At 39.9% G+C, this 22,441-nt stretch overlaps 1 protein-coding gene across 2 annotated transcripts in view; it reads left to right on the top strand.

Moving 5' to 3' along the window:
- CWF19L2 (CWF19 like cell cycle control factor 2) overlaps window positions 1–22,441 on the top strand; it is a 194,581-nt gene that overhangs the window by 52,097 nt on the left and 120,043 nt on the right. For both annotated transcript variants that reach the window (XM_024217183.3, XM_024217191.3), the window contains exons 9-10: window positions 4,843–4,939; window positions 8,216–8,308. In XM_024217183.3, the coding sequence (XP_024072951.2) occupies window positions 4,843–4,939; window positions 8,216–8,308 (190 nt within the window). The remainder of the gene's footprint in view (window positions 1–4,842; window positions 4,940–8,215; window positions 8,309–22,441) is intronic.

Below are 22,441 nucleotides of genomic sequence, written 5' to 3'. Positions count from 1 at the left end.
AGGAATAACTTTATAAGGATTAATAGGATTTCAAAGGAAGTTGTGGAATCCCCTCTTTGGAGGTTTTTAAGAACAGGTTGGACAAACACTTGTCAGGGATGGTCTAGGTTTACTTGGTCCTGCTTCAGTGCAGGGGGCTGGAATTGATGACTTATCACTCTACAATTCTGTGATTTGACTACATCTATCTATGAAAACAGCCTTCCTGGTGGTCAACACTTCTGCCTGAAGTATGGAGAAATGGGGGCTGTGATGACAAACCCTCCCTTTCAGTGTTCTTCAGAGACAAAGTTGCATTACATTCTCATCCTTGATTTCTACCTAAAATTTCTTCTGAATTCCATATTAATCAGGTTATTCATTTGCCAGGTTTCTTTCTGAAGCCACACCAGTCTAGGGAGGGAGACGCCTTACATTCTTTGGATATCAAAAAGACACTGGCCTTCTACTCAGACAGGCTTCAGGGAAGTCTTCTAGACTTTGTGTCAATTGCTGACAGATCCAGAGGATCTGCAATTTCATCCAAAGACTTTCAAAGTAGATTTCTGTGCATATTATCTCTTGTTATTATCATAGAATATCAGGGTTGGAAGGGACCTCAGTAGGTCATCTAGTCCAACCCCCTGCTCAAAGCAGGACCAATCCCCAGATCCCTAAATGGCCCCCTCAAGGATTGAACTCACAACCCTGGGTTTAGCAGGCCAATGCTCAAACCACTGAGCTCAAACCACTGAATGCCTACATTCATCTCCTTCTAGAGTGATAGCCCATTCTACAAGGTCCCAATCTACTTTTATGACCCTGTTGAAAGATGTCCCAGTTGCTGAAATTTGCAGAGCCACAACCTAGTCCTCAATACATACCTTTTCCAAATATTATGCTCTGATTCACGCTTCTGGAGCAGATGCTGCAGTTGGCAATGCAGTCTCGTCTTCAGTGTTATATCTGACTCTGAGGCTCCCACCTCCATCAAGGGATACTGTGTGGGAGTCACCCTGAAGTACAGCATCATTATTCATGTTGTGCAGTAACTGAACTTCTTCCAGATGTGTCCCCTTATAAGTGCTCCACTACACCCCCCTTTTTGCCCCCTTCTCACTGCTTCAGAGTCTTGCGTCTCGGGACTTTGCAGTAGAGAAGGAACTGGGGGCAGTTCACTTGTGCAGCTACATATATCCTTGGAATGGGCCCAGGGGAGGACTAGAGCTGAATGGACACTGCCACCAAAAATCTCCAATGAAAGGTGTGCATGTGTGGTGGTGTGTGCTCAATTATCCATGCCTCATACTGACTATGTACTTGTTAATTTTCTCTCTTCCAACAAATACAGAGTTTCTTTAGCTTTTAAATCAGAGTTTTGGACAATTATGACAAGAGTTAATTAAAAGTTGCAGGCCTAGTAATACCTGGCTGATTGGATGCCTAAGGGATCTCCTCAGAGGAAATGCCTATCCAGATAGGGTGCTGTTTGCTGAAAATCACGCTTAATAATAGGACTAAAATATTATGTGCATTGGAGTTTAATTTGAGACAAGCGGAGAGAAAAATACTGTTGAGCTGAAAAAGTGCAGATAATGATTCAAGCAATAACTCCGCTGAGAGCATGTACAAAGTAATAAATGCCTCTTACTCTGACTAATGTAATACCCCTACTGTTTGTTTTAATTGCTTTACAATATGTAGGTTTAGGGGATATGAGAAGCAAGAGCTCCAGAACCTTTAATTTTTCTGTATATTTCCTTTTTATAAGGAGTTAAACTGTTGTCATTGCCTCTCTTGGGGTCAGATTCTATTCCCATTGACTTAATGGATATTGGATTGGGCCCCTGAAATGCAGGCAGAAATGGTTTGAAAAATTTCCCCAGGTTAGCCCTGTGATAGCTCAGACTAAAATTTGAGACCTGTTTAAAAGATCTTCCATTTTGCGAGTCTCACAGGATTTAATCATGCACATTATGTTCATCACGTTAAGCAGCATATTCTTTCTCTGTTATGACAGCATGTCTTTAATTTTTTTAATAGTTTGGTTGCTCTCATTCTCGTAGCATTCAGTAATGCTTTTGAAATTACTTCTCTGTTATGTAATGTTGTATAGGAAGTACTGTGGCAAGTGAATTAGGATTATGCTCAGGTTTTTTACACATGTAGATAGAGCAATATAAACATTTTCTGTAGAATTATAATCCTGTCTTATGTTACATAAATAAGAAAAGTTAAATGCAACAATAAATACCACACACAGAAATTTATCATACAACAGTGGCATTACCTACACTTAAATGATCAAGAAATGTTTATTCTTGTTTAGAGTTTATAAAATACGTAACTTTCTAACAAAAATACATCCCCAATATGAACAGACATGGCTAAAAGCACTGTGACTATGTCAGAGCAAGATTATATTTTGAGGCAGAGTTTGAAAGAGGGTTATATTTCCAAATCTTGATGCTATTTCCAGGATATCCTTCTCTCATTTAAGTGGACAGTACTGCTTGTGACTGGGTTCCCAGGGTGCAGTCTTGATTGTGGGACCACTGAGCCCTTTAAACCACCAGCCTGGGCTGCCTCTCACACAGTGATGCTGATGTCAAATTACAAACTCTGATATGCACTGCATTTACACAGAGGCACACTAGTCTTTGTAAACTGAGCTGAGATTTCCCAAGCACTTAATCCAAAACACACTGTTTTAGGTAAAATATAAAACAGGTTTATTAACTACAGAAAGATTTTAGGTGATTGTAAGTAGCAGGCATAGAGATCAGAGTTGGTTACTTAAAAACAAAAATAAACGTGCAGTCTAAGTTCTACACACTAAGCAGGATTTGAATCAAGCAGTGTCTCACCCTGACAGATGGTACAAGCAGGTTACAGATCCTCAGTACACAGACTGGACTGGACCACCCTTCCCCAGTTCAAAGTCTTTGTCCTCCAGGTGTTTGGGGAGGGAGGGTTTAGGGGAAGGCCCATTTATCATGTCTCTTCCCCTCTTTTATATTTTCTACCAGCTTGCTGGAAAGATTTTTGCTGTGATGTGGGATCAGGCAGTCCCTATTGGTCAAGCAGTCTCCATTGCATACATGCTCTCTATGAGAAGTCTGTGGGATGGCCATTGGAAGAGTGGATTCCCTTTAATGAGCTGTCAGTATGTCTTGCTGATCCTTTGCAATTGAAAGATTGGTTGTGGGCATCTCCCAACCTCACAGCATATTTCAGTAACACACATAGCAATACTTCATAACTTCACATACAATGATAGTACATAAATCCAACAGGATATTAATGTTCAACAGATCAAGATTTTCAAAATGATACCTCACAAGGTATACTTTATACAAAACACATCATACTCATATCACCAGGGTGAATATGGAGGTTTCCAGGGTGCTACTTTGGGGTACAGAGGATCACGCTGCTATAACAAGGTTGTCCTGGGTGAGCCTCAAAATGGAACATGTCTTCCAACAGCTAAAAACAGAGCTAAGAGCCATTCAGTCAGCTTGGGGTGGGAAGTGCATTCCTCTCTCAATAGGAACTGTTTTACTGGCTAGATACACATCTTATAGGTGTGAATTTCCAGCTATATTAGCTATAAATCGATTATTTTAAGGCTAGAGTAATTTGGACATAAAATGCCATGTGTCTGCATGGAAAAGAGATTTTCATATATTTTCAGCCAATCTGGTTCTCTATGGCCTTACTCATGTAACTGGGAAATGGTTCCAGCTGCCCAGCAATATTTGGTTTTCAGTAGCTGAGCGGTGAAAGAGCAATGAATTATTTTGCTGAATGCGATCTAAGTTTGTTTTTAAGTCTTCCTAATGGTTATAAATTAATTTGTGTTCTGGAGATATCTTTTTAGGATAATTCCCAGCTATCCTGCATTTTTTAAAATTATTAGTAGTATTATTAGCACTTTCAATCTTTAAACCACAATATGACCACTAATTATTCCTACCACTGCCCTCTGTAGTATTAACTCCATTTTACAGATGAGGAAATTCAGTCTTGGAACAATTCTGGTGAAATACCTTGTGTAAAGCCACTTGGTAAGTCAGTGGCAGAGAGAGGGATTGGGACTCATGCATTTCTGACTCCTAGTTCAGTAGGCCATTGTATCTCTCAGAATAGGAACAAAATTTCTAGGGGAGATTCACCAATTAACTTTCAATGTAGATTCTAACATATCAGCTATAATATTTTCATAATCAAAGGTTGTCCTCTGAGCAGATAAATCTAAGAACAACTTAAGCTTTGGGAAATGAAGAACTACATAACCTACCAGTTGTTTATCCACTTGGAGGTTTTCTTGTTGCTGTGGAGATGATGTCATAAACAGAATTATTGCTTCAGGGCTTATAAACAGACTTATTGTTATGAGATGGAGACCAAGGTACAGTGCTAGAGAGGACGAAGGATCTTTGGCTATTGCCAGGCAGGATGATTTGGTACTGCTGGAAGGACTAACTTTTTGGACCCAACTGGTCTGTCCTGTCAGGAAGCTATACTGCATGCATAGCCCACTTTTACCTGCTACTGGTTATTTATTGCTCCCTCGAGCCAAGAAAATGCACAATACATAGTGCCTTTCATCCTAAAAGATCCCAAAACCAAAGGAATATTTAGCTTTATGCGCATCGTGTTTACACATCTTTTTCAAACGTTCTTGTCCTTTAGAGAGATTTAGTGACTATGAAAGGATTTGTAGAAAGATAGTTGTGGTTATGATGGCTTTAAATTACTTTCAGCACTTGAACATGTTTGCCAGTGCAATGATTGTTAATTAGGTAAATATTTCTTTTGTTTCCTCTGGGCTGTGAATGTTTGTGGTATTTCAACCAGACATACTTCAAAGGATGGGACTCCCCAGGCCCTTAGTGAAGAGGAGATGAACAGACTGGGAGCCAAGATTGTGAAAGCAGAACTGATGGGAAATTTGGTAAGGTTTTTGAAGATTGCCCTGGTTTACTGCAGATGGCATGTACTATAGCTCACAGAGCTTGAATTGGCCTCTCCTTTTGACCAAAGCACTATGAAAAGCCATTTGATCAGGCTCAAGGTTTAATGTGCAACTTTCTTCATAACTTCTCCTACAAATAGCTATGCCCTGTGGTCAAGGGGGGAGGGGCTTCAGCCCCATAGAGATTTGTAGAATAGGGAACATGTCGAAAACAATTTTCTCTTTAGGGTGAGAGTTAGAGAACAGTGTATAGAGGTTTTCTGTTGAACAGGAGGAAGGGGAAACTTGCAATGTGCTCCTGCCAATTTCAAAATAAAGGTGAAAGGCATCCTGATTTCCTGTTATCACCACAGAGCTCAGTCAGCAGACACTCGTAGTCCATGCTGCCCTGCAGTAGTACATGAGCGCTAAGCATCAAGATTACGATTGTAACCTGTCCCTGGTGGGGTGAGCTCCCCATGAGTCTCTGGAGCTCCTAGCAGCTGCACGTTTGGCACCACAGTCTGAACTGGAACTGCTAAAGCAGACTGAAAAATCAGGAACATCGCTGTGTGATTTGAAAGACTCTTGTTTCCAAAAAAGATATTTTTATTACATAACACTATAGATACATAGTACTGGTTTATCTGATGCCTTTTAGCTAATGGTGATAAGTGAAAACTGTGTCCAACTAACTTCCACTCTCTGACACAGAGGTCCTTGTGGTTTGCTGATGCTGAGAGAGGTAACACAGTAACTCACAGTTCTGGGAACACCAGTAGATTGGCACATGCCCCCCAATTTTTGTGTATTATTTATTTATGAATGTATTTATTATTTGTCATGTGTATTGTGGTAGCACCTTGAGGTGTCAACCATGTCAGTCTCATTGTGTTAGATTGAGGCTATGTTTTGCAAGTTATTGTGTCGTGCATAGATGCTCTTAAAGGCGTACTGCAAAAATCTAATGGACAATGGTGAAAAATGTCCATTTTAGAAACAATTCAACCAGTGTGGTCCTTTATGTATTTTTTTTTTTTATTTCTAAAGATGATTTTTTTTCATGCGTCTATGCTTGCTGCATGAGTCTCCCCTGAAGCAATAATTCTGTTTGACATCATCTCTACAGCAACTGCTGTAATTGTGAAGTCACAAATAAGATTATAACTTTGTGCAGGGAACAAGAAGTGGCTTTCAGACTTTTTTTTTTATTTAGGATGCCCTTGCAGATTATTTTTTACAGAGATGTGTGTGTCCTATTGGTATTTCCAAAGTCAATATTACACGTTTTATATTATTAGGGTGGCGAGATTTCCTGATTTTATAGGGACAGTCTCGATATTTGAGGCTTTTTCTTATATAGGCACCTATAACCCCCCAACCCACATCCCGATTTTTCACACTTGCTATCTGGTCACCCTATACATTATAAATAACTATGTGCAGATCTTATTTTACATCAGTATTTTGTTTTCCTCTTTGCATAATCATCAGAATAAATGTGTATGCAGCATATTTTTAAACAGAGATAGCTTTTAAAGAGACACTGCCAAGCTGAAATCTAGTCAGCTTTGAAAAGAACTAAAAGCTAACTTTTAGTGAACTAAAAGTAATTTCAGATACTACATCTTTCCCCTTAAGTCTCACTGCCAATTTGGGGGATTTTAAACTCATATTTTTGAATATTTTTCTCTTCCCTATTGATATTTGGAAAAACCCACACAAATAAGAGAAATTGGATATTTGGCCCTACAGGGGAAACCAGTGAAACTGACTATACACCAAGCGCTATAAAATGCATAAAGTAATCAAAATCGTGGGGGACATGGGAAACCCATAATTTTTCTAATTCTCTAATTTTTAGTCATAGTAATCTTAGCTGATACATGTAACAATACAGGGAAACATTTGGACAGAAGTATGATTTTATGCTGTCAGTGTTCTTTTAAGTAACAGAAGAAACTATTCTCAATAAAAGCACTCTTGTAAGTACAAATGATGTATATGTGAGGTATTCTGCAATTTTGTTTGATTTCAGTTGGTAATAGTCAAAATTGTTATGTTATAATGCTGCTGTTAATTTCATATCAATTATTTTAATTATTTATATTGAAATTAATTTTTATCATTGTGTGGAATCAGCAATTTAGGCCTGTTTCCCTTGTTTAATAATAAATGTAAATCAAATGAATTAATTTGTTACATTTTGCTCTATTGCTCTGAATTTAGCCCATTGAATCTAAATTGCTGTGATTTATGTAATAGGAACTATGCAGTGTTGTTGTAGCCATGTCGGTCCCAGGATATTAGAGAGACAAGGTGGGTGAGGTGATACCTTTTATTGGAGCAGCTTCTGTTGGTGAGAGACAAGCTTTCGAGCTACACAGAGCTCTTCTTCAGGTCTGCAGACAGGTACTGAGAGTGTCGCAGCTAAATACAAAATTGAACAGATAGTTCAGCATAAGTAGTTAGCACGTATTCTAAGGGAACTATCTGTTCAATCTTGCATTTAGCTGTGAAACTCTCAGTACCTTTCCCAGACATGAGGAAGAGCTCTGTGTAGCTCAAAAGCTTGTCTCTCTCCTCAACAGAAATTGGTCCAATAAAAAGTATTATCTCATCCACCTTGTCTGTATAATGAGGAGCGGAAGAGAGGACTATATCAGGAAAAACAATTAATGGGAGAATGCAAATAGGTCTTACTCTTCCATCTTTGGGTCATCCAGAACCCAGATTAGACTCAATCTCAGCCCAAATTCCAAGGTGGTGTTTAAGGGAGGGTAAATCTATGCAGTAGAAGCAGCTGTAAGATTTGCTCCCTTAGACTCTTTGTGGAACTTATAAACTAAGGGCGTTGTTGGAAAAGGGTGTACATTACATTAGGTTAGACTTACCTCTAGTTGCTTTTCCATCTGTATAATGGCTGTTATGCTTACCTACAGATTTTATGAGCATAAATTGATTAATATTTGAACAGTGCATTTGAAAATGTAATGTGTTATGGGAGTGCTATTTTTAAAATGATATGTACCATAATGCTTCAGATGCATTTGTCTTAAATTTTTTGGAAAAATTTCTGATCTTGTACCTATAATAAGGAATTGTTCAAATGGCACTGGCATTACAGTTAATAGTACTTCTATATACCTGTGAGCTGGTGTTTTAAAAAATAAACAAAATATGGAGAAGCAAGAGAAATGGACAATTGGGATATACATTTTTGTAAATAAGAGCTAAAACAACTGAATTAATTCATTTTTATCATTTTCTTTAAAGGATTTAGCTTCAAAGCTTCAAGCCCAGCTTGAAAATGCACGTAAACTAAAAGAAAGTAGAACAGAGACTCCTGCAAGACAACCTGAAAAGGAGGTAAGGGAAAAATATTCCTCCATTGTTATGTGCTAGCACAAAAATCACAATGCAGGTGAAAAGTACCTGTAGCAATGATATTTTTAAATTCAGATGTTGAAATTTACAAAGGCTATCTGTAAAAGAGCCAAGACAGCTAGTGAGTGCTAAAATGACAGACTGTATAGCTGTAGGGAAAATGTCATAAACTCCTTCTGGGTGCAGTTCATCCCAGTGCATCCTTCATGAGAGTCAAATTCCTGTTGTAATTGAATAGTACACCTCCTAGTGATTCCATTGGGAACAGGATTTGGCTCTTACTACAGCTCTTAAGCAGCGTGTTAAGCCATTGCATGGCACCTCAATACTGGGTATTTTTTGCCCACAGTATTCAGGTTTCACTTTACTTTGCTTACATTGGTAAAATAATGGCAAAGTGTCCGTTGTGCCTTAGGTCTTCAGGTGATGCTGAGCATATTCCCATTGCAGTAGTTTACTTTAAAAAAAAAATATATATATATATAGAGAGAGAACAAACTGCCTCCATCTGGACAGCATGAGGTACTATTTCTAACAGTAATATCTGGTGGTAATATAGACCACAAAAATGAAGCTGGAAGGAAAATTACAGTTTTAGATTGTATGGAGCAATCTTCAGATTTACGGACCCCAAAATAGATGTAAAGTCAATATAGAGTAAATCAGATTGGACTTTGTCCAGTGAACATGTTTAGACAACTTTGTATTTGATCTTTATAAAGCTGCTAGAAATTAAGAACTTTGTAAAGTAAGTATGCAGATAGAAAGTGAAACTAGTTAGTTTTTCAAAGTGTGCTAATTACAGTTTCAAAGTACAGTATAGTTCTTCTAGATCACAAGAGACATATTATCTTTTTTAGAAGCAAATATGTTGTGTATATACTTACCTCATTATTTTTAAAGATGTCTGTTTTTCATGAAGGACTGGGAGCAAGCATATTGTAAGTAAATATAAGATAAGTAGCATAATTATGCCTTTTAGGGTGAACTCAGAAAAAGGCATTAAAAACCAACACCAAAACCAGAAGAAAACAGAGATACTGATTATTCACTTCCATTTAAAGATAAATTATTACCAATACATATTGCAATAAGAAATGCATATTTAAGTTACTAGCATACCATTTCTCACCAAAAAGGTATTACTTTATTAGGCTGAGCAATAAATCATCTAAAGATATACCTTACAAATATTAAGCATTTTAAAAATTTGCTTCGTGTCCTGTTTAATTTAATTATTTTTTAGTGCCCTAGATATTTTTTCAGCTGAAGTGCATTTGTTGGTTTATGACTTCTGAAAAGCTTGGTAGCGTTCAATCTGATATTGCCAATTTAAAAGTACAGTTTTAAACTTTAAAAAATATCTGGAAGTTTGCAGTGTTGAAATATCTTATATATGGAAACCTGATGCTATGATTGGATGAAAAAATAGGCTATTTTTGGATGTCAGCAATTATATTCCAAGGTCTTGTAAAAAGAAATGCATTAAGATTTAATAATTAGGAGGTATTAATGGCATAATAAATGATTGGATGTGTGAAAAAAAACTGTTAATTTTATATTCACATGTAACTACAAATGAAAAATGTTTTTTCTGTGTAGCTACTCAATTCCTTTTGGGTTTATATAATAGCATCCTTCATACACCAAAGCATTTTACTGTAAAAGATTAGGCTGCAACGAGTCATGGAGTCTGCCTGCATAGGGCTTATTGTAGTAATTGGGGCTTTTTATTCTGAGAGTTCAGAGAGTGGGACTATGTATACTAACGTGACTGCCTGCCACTATGTTCTCAGCAGTAGCTCTCACACAGACTTGCATATCAGTCTGTCTTTTATTGTTGGGGAAATGTTGGCCAGCATACCAGGGTTAACCCAGCTATTATTGAAAAATGCCAGTGAATTCTCAAATTCTGATTACAAGCCCCAGCCGAGTTTTGACTGTGATGTTGGGAGTTAGGTCAAAGAGAACTTGACAAGGATGTTACGGCTGTACCTTCTCATGATACTCAGTGGTAGGAGAAGAGTACGCACAGGGAGCTAGTGGTCAGGTTTAATCGCCTCTTGTAGCTATATTAAACCTGCCATAGAAGCATGGAATAAGCAGTGGTACCTGTCTTCTGAGTGCCAGGTTGGATCCAAATTCCTGGTCCTCAGACAGCATGCTGTGAAGAGTCAGGAGTGTGGCCATGGGAGGCTCACCTGCTGTTCTGCACGGTGTTCAGTAATCGCTCATGCTTCACTACACTGCTGCTGGGGTTCCCTCAGCACTATTTTGGTGATGAACAGGTTTTTTTTAATTGTGTATGGTGAACTGATGAGGCAGAGAGCGATAAGGATTCTGAACAAGAGGGCAGGAGTTACAGGAAAAGGCTCTTGCACCAACATAAGATTATGTGAAGGAACAGAGATAATGACAGTTCTAAAACAACAGTAGGGAGCAGGAAAGGAACTGGAGAAATACCAACCTTCATTTTACATGTTTGGCATTTATTTCATTTGATGTCAGCTGCTAGTTTTACATGTGTCCAAAATACAGGAAAATTATAATTTTATTAGCTGAGATCTTAAATTGGTTTTGGCTTTTAGCGTATTGGAATAGTTTTAATTCTGTTGTTTGTTTTGAGGTATCAGTGTTGAAATCTGAATTCTGTAATCTGGATAGGGAAGTTTGTTTATACCAGGAGTAGGCAACCTATGTTACGTGTGCCAAAGCCAGCACGGGAGCTGATTTTCAGTGGCACTCACACTGCCTGGGTCCTGGCCACCAGTCCGGGGGGCTCTGCATTTTAATTTAATTTTAAATGAAGCTTCTTAAACATTTTAAAAACCTTATTTACTTTACATACAACAATAGTTTAGTTCTATATTATAGACTTATAGAAAGAGATCTTCTAAAAATGTTAAAATGTATTATTGGCACGCAAAATCTTAAATTAGAGTGAATAAATGAAGACTCGGCACACCACTTCTGAAAGGTTGCCGACCCCTGGTTTATACTATTATGTTTATTGTGGGCAAGAGTAGGTGTTACAGGCAGTCCTCGACTTTACGCCGTTTGAGTTACGACGAACGGCACTTATGACACTTCTACATAGACATCCTGATTTGATTTAAGACTATAGGTTTCGAGTTTACGGCGCTCGGTCCCACAATGGAGTAGATTGCAGTTCCGACGTTCCAACTTACGATGCAATTGTAGGGAACCAACTGTGTTGTAAATCCGAGGACTGCCTGTATTTTGCTTTTTCTTTTTTACTAGGTCCATTGAAGTTATACAGTTTTCTCAAATAATTTGTACATTCTTAAATATCATGCTAGCTTTCCTAATCACAGATTTGTTATTGCTTTCCTGTAGGCAATGTTTTGGTAACACGTCATGTAAAAGACTGTTTTTAAAAATAAATCTAAACTGGAAATCTGAGGGAATAAATTATTTCTGATACTTTGATTTGGAATGCGCTATTTGCAATTTTTCATACTTCGTTGTATTGGGGTAGCTAAGAAAGGCCCTATTATTATATTTAAGTTGTCTCAAATTTGTGTCCTGAACATTACAGAGTGAAAAGTTTTATCTTTTTAACTAAATAAATATAAAAACTGAAGAACACAAATGAATATCTGACCATAATAAGTTAGGGAAACTCTTCAGTAACAAGATGTTGTGAAATGTAACACCAGGGTAGGGATGGAAAATAATTGGTAGTATAAGGCAGTTTTATTAGATTTTCTTCTATTCATACCTCTAATTATGTCAATATCTGATATCCCTGAATGCATTGCAGATTATTTTTTATATACTGGAAGTCAGGATTCTGATCCCAATTTAGCTAGTTCTGAAGCATGAGGCATAACAACATATCAAATTTAACCCTATAACCTCCAAAATAGACTGACTTTTGGCACTATTAGTTTAAGTAGCTCTGGTGGGAAAAGGCACTTTGTATGTAGAACACTAGAATATTGCTCTGATTCTTAGGCCCTGATTCAGCAAAATGCTTAGGCAGGCAGGTGCATAATTTTAAAGCACATGAGTAGTCTTATTTGCTTCAATGGGACTTCTTATGTGCTTAAACTTAGAAGACTTTATTGATTAACATATTATATGCACTACATGGAATAAATACCCCACAATTTGAGTACATCCATGTGCAATGATAGTGTGGAAAAAATAGGGCAGTGGTATAAAAAAAATAGTCTATGATTTGGGGAACAAGATCAAAACTAAAGGCCAAATTCTGCCCTTTCAGTTCTGTTCAAAGTCATTGGGAGTCTCAAACCTCACTGAACATCTAAGGGCAGAATTTGTACTTACATGCCGTGGTGTGGTGATTAATACGTGGCTAGGTGTTTTAATTTCACATAAAAATTTAGCTGCTTCTGTTCAAATTGTAATGAACATTTTGAGGAAAAATGTTATTGTTTGACAATGTGCTCTGTATTGTATAAGATAAGGTTCCTGTTCCAAAGAGCTTATAATTTAGTACACACACAGAAAACATTGTTCAGATCACATAATACATCATGTGCCAGTAAAAGTTTGAGGAGGCTTAGGGATTTCAAAAATAAATATTAAATTAGGATTATGTAGAAAAGAAAGCTGCTTTGTCTTTCTGATACGTGAAAGGGTTGTTACTCTTTTAATCACATTCTGTTTGTTTGGTTATGGGGATTGGATTGATCCATACTGGTGAAAATTATCTATTTAAAGTTTCTTTATTTTATATTTTGACCTTTATGAAGCATCACTGGAACTTGAGTACTGTTTTGCTATAGAACTCTTTGGCAAATGTTGGTAATAATAATGTCTAACTACGTGAAGTGTTTATTTCCTTGATAGTTTTCCAAGCAATTAGTGGTATGGATTAGTGCATTACTTGCATGTCTTGGTCTTCTGATTCTTGGAATATATTTTCCACCCTACATCACCCTTTGCTCTGGAACCTTGATTTTTTATTTTTTTTAGATGGTTAGTAGAGACGGCTCTCTTGGGACTTTGGCCACTAGATTTATATAAGTCTGTCGTATAGTTTGTAGATTCTTAGATATCAGTCAGAACTTTGTTTTACAGGGCATCTCAGACTTTGAGATCAGTTTGAATTACTGTAGGTTGTAAATGTAGTTGAAGGTCTAAGAGAACTTTCTAAGAAATGGTCCAGTGGGATGAGTACATCTCTGGTGGATAAACCAGAAATGGAGAGCATTTGTTCCACAGCCAACTATGCTTGGATGGCTAATGTAACACTGGCATCCTTAGCTAGCTAGCTGGCTATTTCTTAAGCATTTTTCACCTTGGAGTACCTATATAAGATTAAGGGTAGATGTAAAAACTCAGATGCTTGTTTATAGTCTAAGTGAAAGAATAATGTCTCTTAACCTGATCATTTCTCTTACCAGTGTTTTTTGACCAAATTTAACAAAATCAGTAGGGGGCAAATAAATCAAACTGCACGGTGTGTGCGCATGCGACTGTGCATACACACATGCTCTAATTGACTATGTTTATGATAATATTAAGATACTGGATATTGGATACTGCCAACATATAAAAACTCTGGTTGATTCCAGTGCTACAGTATGTGCACTTCAATAGAGCTTAAGAAATAAGTCATTTTCCATTTCATAGCTCTTCATCATAATACTGGCAACAAAGTTAGACTCTGACTGCAGAGTGATTGTTGCAGACAGTTCTTAATAATGATGAATTAAGCTTAAAGTATGAAATTAATTGAGTAAAAGCCACAAATAAGTACTTTAGGCGAAGTAACATGGGAATGCTGAAGAGAATATTAAGTTATAAAGTTCTTCTTCGAGTAGGGTCCATATGGGTGCTCCACTGTAGGAGTGCGTTCACCCCTGCGCTGCTGATCCGAGAATTTCAGTTGCAGTCCGTCCCACTCATGCACGGTGCCTCACCTGCCATGAGGCTAGCTAGCATGCTCGGGCATTTCCCTCTCAGTTCCTTCTCAACCGCCCCTGGCTAGAGACCGAGCTGAGAGCTGTCCATTTGCGGATCATTAACTTTCTATAGTCTTGTTTATTTAGCTTCACTTTAAGCCTTTTTTCTTAAGTACCTTAGTTTTTTTTTTTAGTTGGTTATGCTGCCCTCCCCAAAAAAGTAAGAAAAGAAAAGAAGAAAGGGTTTGCCTCCCTTTGGCTCCCCAGGCTTCAAGAAGTGCCTGAGCTGCAAAGAGTCCATCCCAGTAACGGACAGACATTAGCAGTGCGTTCGCTGCTTGGGGGAACAGCACAACCCACAGAAATGCATCTGGTGCCAACAGCTAAAGCCCAGGTCCAGGAAAGACAGAGAGTTGAGGCTTAAACTCCTGCTTATGGAGTCAGCCCTTCAACCCCCAGAGTCCCGGAGAGAGTCATCACCGCAACCTTCTACGTCGAAGGCAGGTGATTTAAAGGAGACAAGACATTCTCAAAACCTCTAAGACAGTGGTTCCCAAACTGGGGTTCATGAAATGTTACAGGGGGTTCTCGGGAAAAAAATTCCATAATGGCGGACAGAGCTGTCCCTAGGGACCCTGGGCAGCACGAGGCCAGCAGCCCGGAGCCCCTGGACTTCCAAGATCTAAGCAGATTAAAGCAAGCATATCTATCACACGGAGGAGATTTAAACTTCAAGACTCCTTATTAGAAATGGAAAGGGAGGTGGATATTTTTTGCTGTTTTTAAAATTAAATAGGCAGCTAGTATTGTTTTTAAAATTATTATTAAGAACAAGTTTAAGCTTTGTTATAACGTGCGTTGTTTGCCTGGACTGCTCAAGAGCGAGAGAGACATAAATCCACCCAGGGGAAGGCTACATCATCACAACCAGGTGAGCACCAGCACCAGCACCGACCCAGGTGGACAACATGGTCAGGCCCGCGTCACCATTTCCGCTGACACTCACCAATGGAATTCCGGTGCGCATTTGATCTCTCGGTGTCTGATGCATCAGACTCGCCCATCTTCAGTACCGGAGCCCCGGTACTAGGCTCCCACAGGGCATTATAATTAATGATGTCTCCGGGCTGTGCACTGTGCTTCTCCTCAGCAGAGTCGGAGAGTGAGGAAGAGGACCTGGTCTCCCAGCACTCCCACAAGGGGACCAATTCCAACATGGGCAACAGGGGTATCGCCCACCGAACCCACAACCCCCATGGTATGGACAGCTCTCGTTTCAACCATCAGCACCCTATCCCCAGTGGCCTTACTGGGATCCCTGGCAATCCCAGAGATAGAAAACCTCCCGGGCTCCTAGTGTTATATGCCAACAAGCTAGGAGGCACCCTCCTTCAGCAGCAGCATCTAGTGCTCCAGAACCTCCTGTACAGCTGGTGGAGGAAATGGAGCCTGAGGCAAAAAAAGAGGACACTCCTCAAGCCCGCTTTTTGTCCTCATCGCCTAATGAGGCAGTGATACTCCCCGCCATCCATGGTGGATGATTTTGAGTTGTTTCAGGACTTGGCACACAGGGTTGCAGATGGCCTACAAATTCAACAACAGGTGATGTCTGAATCCCAACACAAATTGGTAGATATTCTACATGCTTCTACCTCTACCAGAGCTGCGCTCCCTGTAAACAAGGCGCTTCTGGACCCAGCCAGACTTGTGTGGCAGACCCTGGCATCCACCCCACCTCCCCAACATGTAAACAAGCGGGTAAAAAATACTGGGTGCCAGCAAAAGGCACAGAATTTCTGTTTTCGCACCTGTCTCTGAACTCTTTTATAGTGGACTCTGTCAATGCCAAAAGCCACCAATACCAATCTTGGTCCATTCCTCCCGACAAGGAGGGAAAACGCATAGATCTGTTTGGCGGGAAAGCATACTCATGTGCCACTCTACAGTTCCGAGTGGCTAACTACCAGGCCTTATTGGCCAAATATGATTACCAAAACTACGTGACATTAAATGCCTTTATTGACCAACTGCCAGATTCTCATAAAGAACAGTTTACAGCCATAGTTAGAGGGCCAACTGGTAGCCAAAACATCCCTCCAGTTAGCCCTGGATGCAGCAGACACGGCCGCTCGCTCAATTTCGACTGCGGTGATCATGAGAAGGGCTTTGTGATTGTAGTCATCTGGTTTCCTCAAAGAAGTCGAGGCAATGGTAGAAGACCCCTTTGATGGAACGAAGCTGTTCGCTGAGAAGACAGATATCTACCTTCATACACTGAAGGATTCTCGGGCGACCCTTTGCTCATTGGGAATTTATACGCCGGCCTATAAGAGGAAACACAGCCCTCAGATGCAGTTTAAGCCTCGTTCATCATAATATACGTCTCAGTATCAATCACAAAGGCCCTATGAACTCCACCGAAAGAAACGAAGGTTCCCTATGTGGAAGCAGTTGTGACAACAGCCAACTTCATTGCAGCCATCAACATCTAAACAGCAGTTTTGACGGGTTGGTCGAGGTGTCCGCAGAACACTCTCCTCATGATTGCACGCCAGTAAATCCCTCATCCCCTTTCAGAGATCATCTTATTTCTGTTCTGCAGCACATCGGAGCGGATAACCTCTGGCAAGTGGGTGTTTGAAATCGTCCATAGTGAATATGCGATCCACTTCTCATATCAACATAAGAATGGCCTTACTTGGTCAGACCAAAGGTCCACCTAGCCCAGTATCCTGTCTTCCAACAGTTGACAGTGCCAGGTGCCCCAGAGGGAATGAACAGAACAGGTAATCATCAAGTGATCCATCCTCTGTCGCTCATTCCCAGCTTCTGGCAAACAGAGGCTAGGGACACTCCTCCCAAACCCCATTCCCCTTCAGGGACCCTTCTCACAAGAGTGTACAACACCAAGAAGCCCTGCAGCGTAGGAGCTATAGAGCCGGCACTCATGTGCCCCAGGGGCAAAGGCTTCTATTCTTGCTTCATTCTGATACTGAAGAAAAAGGGAGGTTGGAGTCCTATACTGGACCTCAGAGCACTCAACAGTTTTATCAAAGCGCAGACGTTCAAGATGGTCACTCTATCCATGATCATCCCAGCACTAGAAGACCTTCAGGATGCATGCTTCCATATCATTCTGAGCCACAGACAGTACCTCAGATTTACTATGGATCAGGACCACTACCAGTACAGGGTCCTCCCATTTGGCCTCTCTTTTCCCACAGGGTATTCTCCAAGGTCCTCTCGGTGGTGGTAGGGTAGCCCATTTACAGTCTCGGAATATTATGATTTTTCCTTAACTGGACGATTGCCTGCTCAGGGCTTGGTCTTACACAGTGGCCCAACAAGTCACCAGAGTCACATGTGATCTGTTCTCAGACCTGGGCCTGCAGATCAACAAACAAAAATTGACCTTGATTCTGGTACAAAGTTCATAGGAGCCGACATCGACTCTGTTCAAGCGAAGGTGCTCCTCCCATTTCACAGATTCCTCAGTTTCTCTTCATTGATAGAGACAGTTCAATCCAGCCCACAAATCTCGGCCAGACACTGCCTCCAGCTTCTGGGGCACATAGCCGTGGGCACATCAGTTGTTGCTCATGCCAGATTACATATGAGATATCTCCAAGCTTGGTTTGCCTCAGTTTACAAACCAAACAAAGACAATATAATATGTCTATGCCTTCCAGGATCAAGCAATCCCTAGACTGGTGGAAAAACCTGACAAACGTCTGTACGGAAGTTCCATTTATGCAACCTTCCCCATCTCTTCTGACCACCGATGCATCCGTCATAGGATGGGGGTGTATCTCAATGGTCACACGATACAGGGCAAATGGTCCCCAGCAGAGACATGCCTTCACATCAGTTCACTCGAGCTCAGAGCAGTCAGAAATGCATGCACTCATTTCCTTCCGCTGATCAAGGACTCTCAAACAAAGGTAATGACGGATGGCATGGCCTGTATGTACTATATTAACTGACAAGGAGGAGCTAGATCCCATTCCTTGTGCATGGAAGCACTGAAGTTATGGAACTGGTGCATTTTCCACCACATTCTAATATCAGCGGTGTATCTGCCAGGAATACGCAATACGACAGCCGACAGTCTCAGCTGAAAATTCCCACGCGACCATGAATAGGAGATAGGGATTTCATCTGTATGTGACATATTTCGGTGGTAGACTTTTTTGCGATTCACTGGAACAGGAAATGTTACCAGTACTGTTCCAGAGCAGGGTTCGGTCACCACTCCTTTCTTGGGACAAAGGCCTCTTGTATGCCTTTCCTCCCATTCCTCTTTCTGATGAAGGTCCTGCTGAAAGTGAAAACAGGGAAGGTGAGCATCATTTTGATCACTCCTACCTGGTCCAGACAGACGTGGTACCCTTACCTGTCACAGCTGTCTGTTTGTCCTGACTCTTCCGGTCATTCCTCATCTTCTGTTGCAGAATGGGGGTCGCACTCTCCATCCCAATCTGAGGACCTTATGGCTCAAAGTGTGGCTCCTTCCTGGTTCCAGCTCATATAGGCATCTTGCTCTGAGGAGGTGAAAGAGGTGCTGTTACACAGTAGAAAGAGCGCTACCCGCCAAACCTTCCTTCAAAAATGGAAGAGGTTTCAGACATGGTGCCAACCCAGGGGAATTGCCCTGGCTGCGTCCACTCTACCATTGGTGTTGGACTATTTATTATCCCCTCTTTCGCACTCACAATATATAACTAAAAGCAGTAAATGAAATATTTGAAAAATGTGAACAGATGCTGCACATATTAGCATTCAGATGTCAAGCATCCTAGGCTGTTAAGAAGTTAGCAAATACACTTATTGTACTACTGCCACTATTTAAAAAAATATATGGGAAGATAACTAAAAGATTAAAGAAACAAATGTAGGATCTTTAATGTGGAATCTCTGGGTCCCAGCTACACAGTGGGCACATAAAATTACAAGGAGAAGGCTTACAAACAGATAACTTCAGCACAGCAAGTCTTTATATTTAACTACTGGATTTTGAATTAAAAAGCAGTTGCTTTCAGTTGAGTAGGAATTATTTAATCAAATTAAGGGTAAAGCAGTAGACATATCTTTTGCCACAAGATACAGCAATTTCAAAAGCATGTCTAATCAGACTTTTCCAATTAAAGATATGCAGGTGTATCTCTGAGAGTTGTTTTGGATACAGAGAGTGGATGAAAGATCCCTGGAGAGTGATAGTCTTCAATATAGCCAGATACAATACATCAAGTTACAGTCTGCAAATGATTGAGGGGATACTGATAAGAAGAGGGAAACATTCCCTAAGCTACCTACTGCCTTCTTTGCAGATGTATCATCCTCTAGTTTACCAGGAGAATGCCTGTGCCTGGGGTTCTACTGGGCTCAGCACACTTGCTAGTGTAGAGAAATGTCTCTTCTGTTTTCATCCATCCTTGGGGCACCACTCAGGACTGATCTTTTCACAAAAGCCTTCTTTCCGTGAAGATGGCAGGAGCTTGGAAGGACAGTTCCGTGATGATTTCATATGGGAGTAATAATTTTAAGGAGAGAGAAAAGGAATAAATAAAGTTAACCAGTCCCGAATCATTCCCCATTATGGAGCGTAACAAGTTACCAATGATCCTGATCTTCAATGTGTCAGAAGCCTGATGTCTGTTAGGTACAGCTTGCTTTCATTTAGTCTTGTACTACTTGGGTGCATTAGAAATGGGGGGTGGGGGGAGGGAGAGAGAGAAAGAACTCCCAGAAAAAAGAAGTTAACTCTTTAAATGGAGGAGTCAGTTCTTAAGATTAATTCTCCACTTTATCAACAAGAAATTGATTACAAAACACATTTACTCTATAACTCAAATTGTGTTTATGCTAAAACCTCATCCCTTATACACAATCCCAAAGAATCAAGCTCAGGATAGAACATGAGATTTTTATCCATAGAAATCACATATAGCATAGTTGCTATCTCGAGGACCATTAGTCACATGATATTAAAAGAAGCTGAGGAGAATCAACCATAGAGCACAAGTGAAATAATTCTTCTGTTGGCTCTAGTAACAGTTGTTTGTTAGTTCTTAATGTTTTTGATGTCTCAAATATTTCATGGAAATAACTCAAAATCTGATTGGAAAATAGTGGTTCTTTGGAGATACAGCCAGTCATATAGAGAACAGGTTGATCGTTAGAACTTTAGGCAACTTTTGATACCTTGGAACAAGAAATGAAAGAAGAAACATACACAATACTTTCAATACAGTGGTTTTAGGAAAATCAAAAATTAGGGTTCATGGTTGTAAGTATGCCAGACAGTTGCATTAGGGAAAGAATTTCAATTAAGGGGCATTCTCAAAAGTAGTTCACAAACTGATGATTTTTCTGCAATGGACTATTGTCTTTGCCTAGATATGCATGTTAAGAGGTACCTCAGCATCTGCATCTCCTACTGACTTCAGTGCGAGTTCACAGGGCTCTGAACATTTCAGGAGGCACATAGCACCTTGTAGGATTAGTCTCTAAATCCTCATATTGGACTAACTCTTGCCTTCTTCCTCCTCCTGTTACCGCCAAGTGCAGGAAGATTCCCGCCAGCTGTGTTCCCCTGGCTGTTCCTGGTGTGTAGAGGTGCAAAAGGAGCTGTATCATTTAATCAAATCCTGCCTCATCACCTCCACATAGCAGAATAGATTCTTTGTCTCTGAGGGCCCTCTGAACATCAAGGAAAGGATATATTTCCCCCGTAATACTTCTGTTCTACATTATTGCTAAGGAGAGAGTTCAGACCTTAAATTCACATTAACCTTACATACAGTACTTTGAAGCATATAAGTAGTTCTTTGAAATACAGTATTCAGTTTCTGGAATGGACTATGGAAATGCAGTGACAAGATCCAGACAATGAGGAGAATAGTCGTGATTTATCTCAGGATGTTCCATAATGCAAAGAATAAATTAAAAGGATGCCTTATTACATTGGCAGTTCTAGTTTTTATATAGGAGAGTAACTTTTCATTATGGGGTACTTTAGGCAGGACTTTATATATAGTTATATGAATGCATTTACAATTTGTACTCAATTCAAGACACAGAACGAAATATTGTTAAAAAAGTTACAAAAACTACTTCCCATGAAGAGTTGCCAAAACTGTCTGAGAGAGACTTAAAATATTGAAGTTTAGTTGACCTGCTAAACGCACAATGAAAATATGCAGTCTAATAAAGAACCTTGAATGGTGTGGAACTTTAATAACAGATGGGTTTTGCCTGTTTACCCAGTTGCAAAATGTTTCCCAGCTCATCATAATTTGTAAAACCCACTTTTCCATCATTCTTGAATCTTAAGTCTGCAGGATGCCTGAATCGTTCTTCCTTCAGCAAAAGTCTGCATTTTCCCTACAAAAGGTTCATTAACTATTTGTACCTTTGAGGTCAGCAGTTAGTAGGGTAGGCATCTCTCCACTGAACGGTTTTTGTTACCTATGCATAATTTATTGAAAGTATAAGTGCATAGAGTTTATATCAGAACAATTTTCTGCAAACTGGTAAGAACTTTGTGGCCTTTGAAACTTGAAGATGTTTAATGTTCCTGTTTTGTTTTTAAAAATGCCTCATCATAAGGAAAGAGTACAGGTATTTGTCAAGCACTGCTCAGAACGGTCTGGTAGCAGGTAGTGTCTTACAACTGACTTTATTTGTGACTTTAACAAGTGCTTCAGCTATGCTTGTGTCAACTTTTACCTTACAATGTCATACATTTGTTTTGAGAGTGGGGTAGAAAGTAGTGATTTCCCATTGTGACGTTTCCCTCTGGTGTTATCTGGACCAGGTGTGAGCTGTGAGGTGTGAACTGCCCCTCTGCTAGGTCACTCCAATTCTTGACTCTGGGAGCCAGCCTTACTCTGCTCTGCTGTGAGAACCCCCACTCCTGGGCTGTTCATGCACAGCCTCTGGCATGTAAGCTGCTCCCAGCTACTTGCAACCGAATGACATGAGCCAATATCTCCGGTCCGAGACAGCCCTAGGAACCTCCGTCTTGCAGTGTCCAGTTATGCCTGCTGGACGCTGCAAGCTTATATGAGTTCTTCAGTTTAACAAAGAAATTGATATGTACCAGGCTTGTTATCCCAAGGGGATCTCTGACACGCTTCAAACCAAACGCACTGCTTCAGGTAGAACAAACAAATAAATTTATTAACTATGAAAGATAGATTTTAAGTGATTATAAGTC

This window comes from Terrapene carolina, unplaced genomic scaffold (genome assembly GCF_002925995.2).
Source record: "Terrapene carolina triunguis isolate 2854851 unplaced genomic scaffold, T_m_triunguis-2.0 Scaffold138, whole genome shotgun sequence".
Lineage (NCBI taxonomy): Eukaryota > Metazoa > Chordata > Testudines > Emydidae > Terrapene > Terrapene triunguis.
This window is presented reverse-complemented; position numbering and strand designations above follow the sequence as displayed.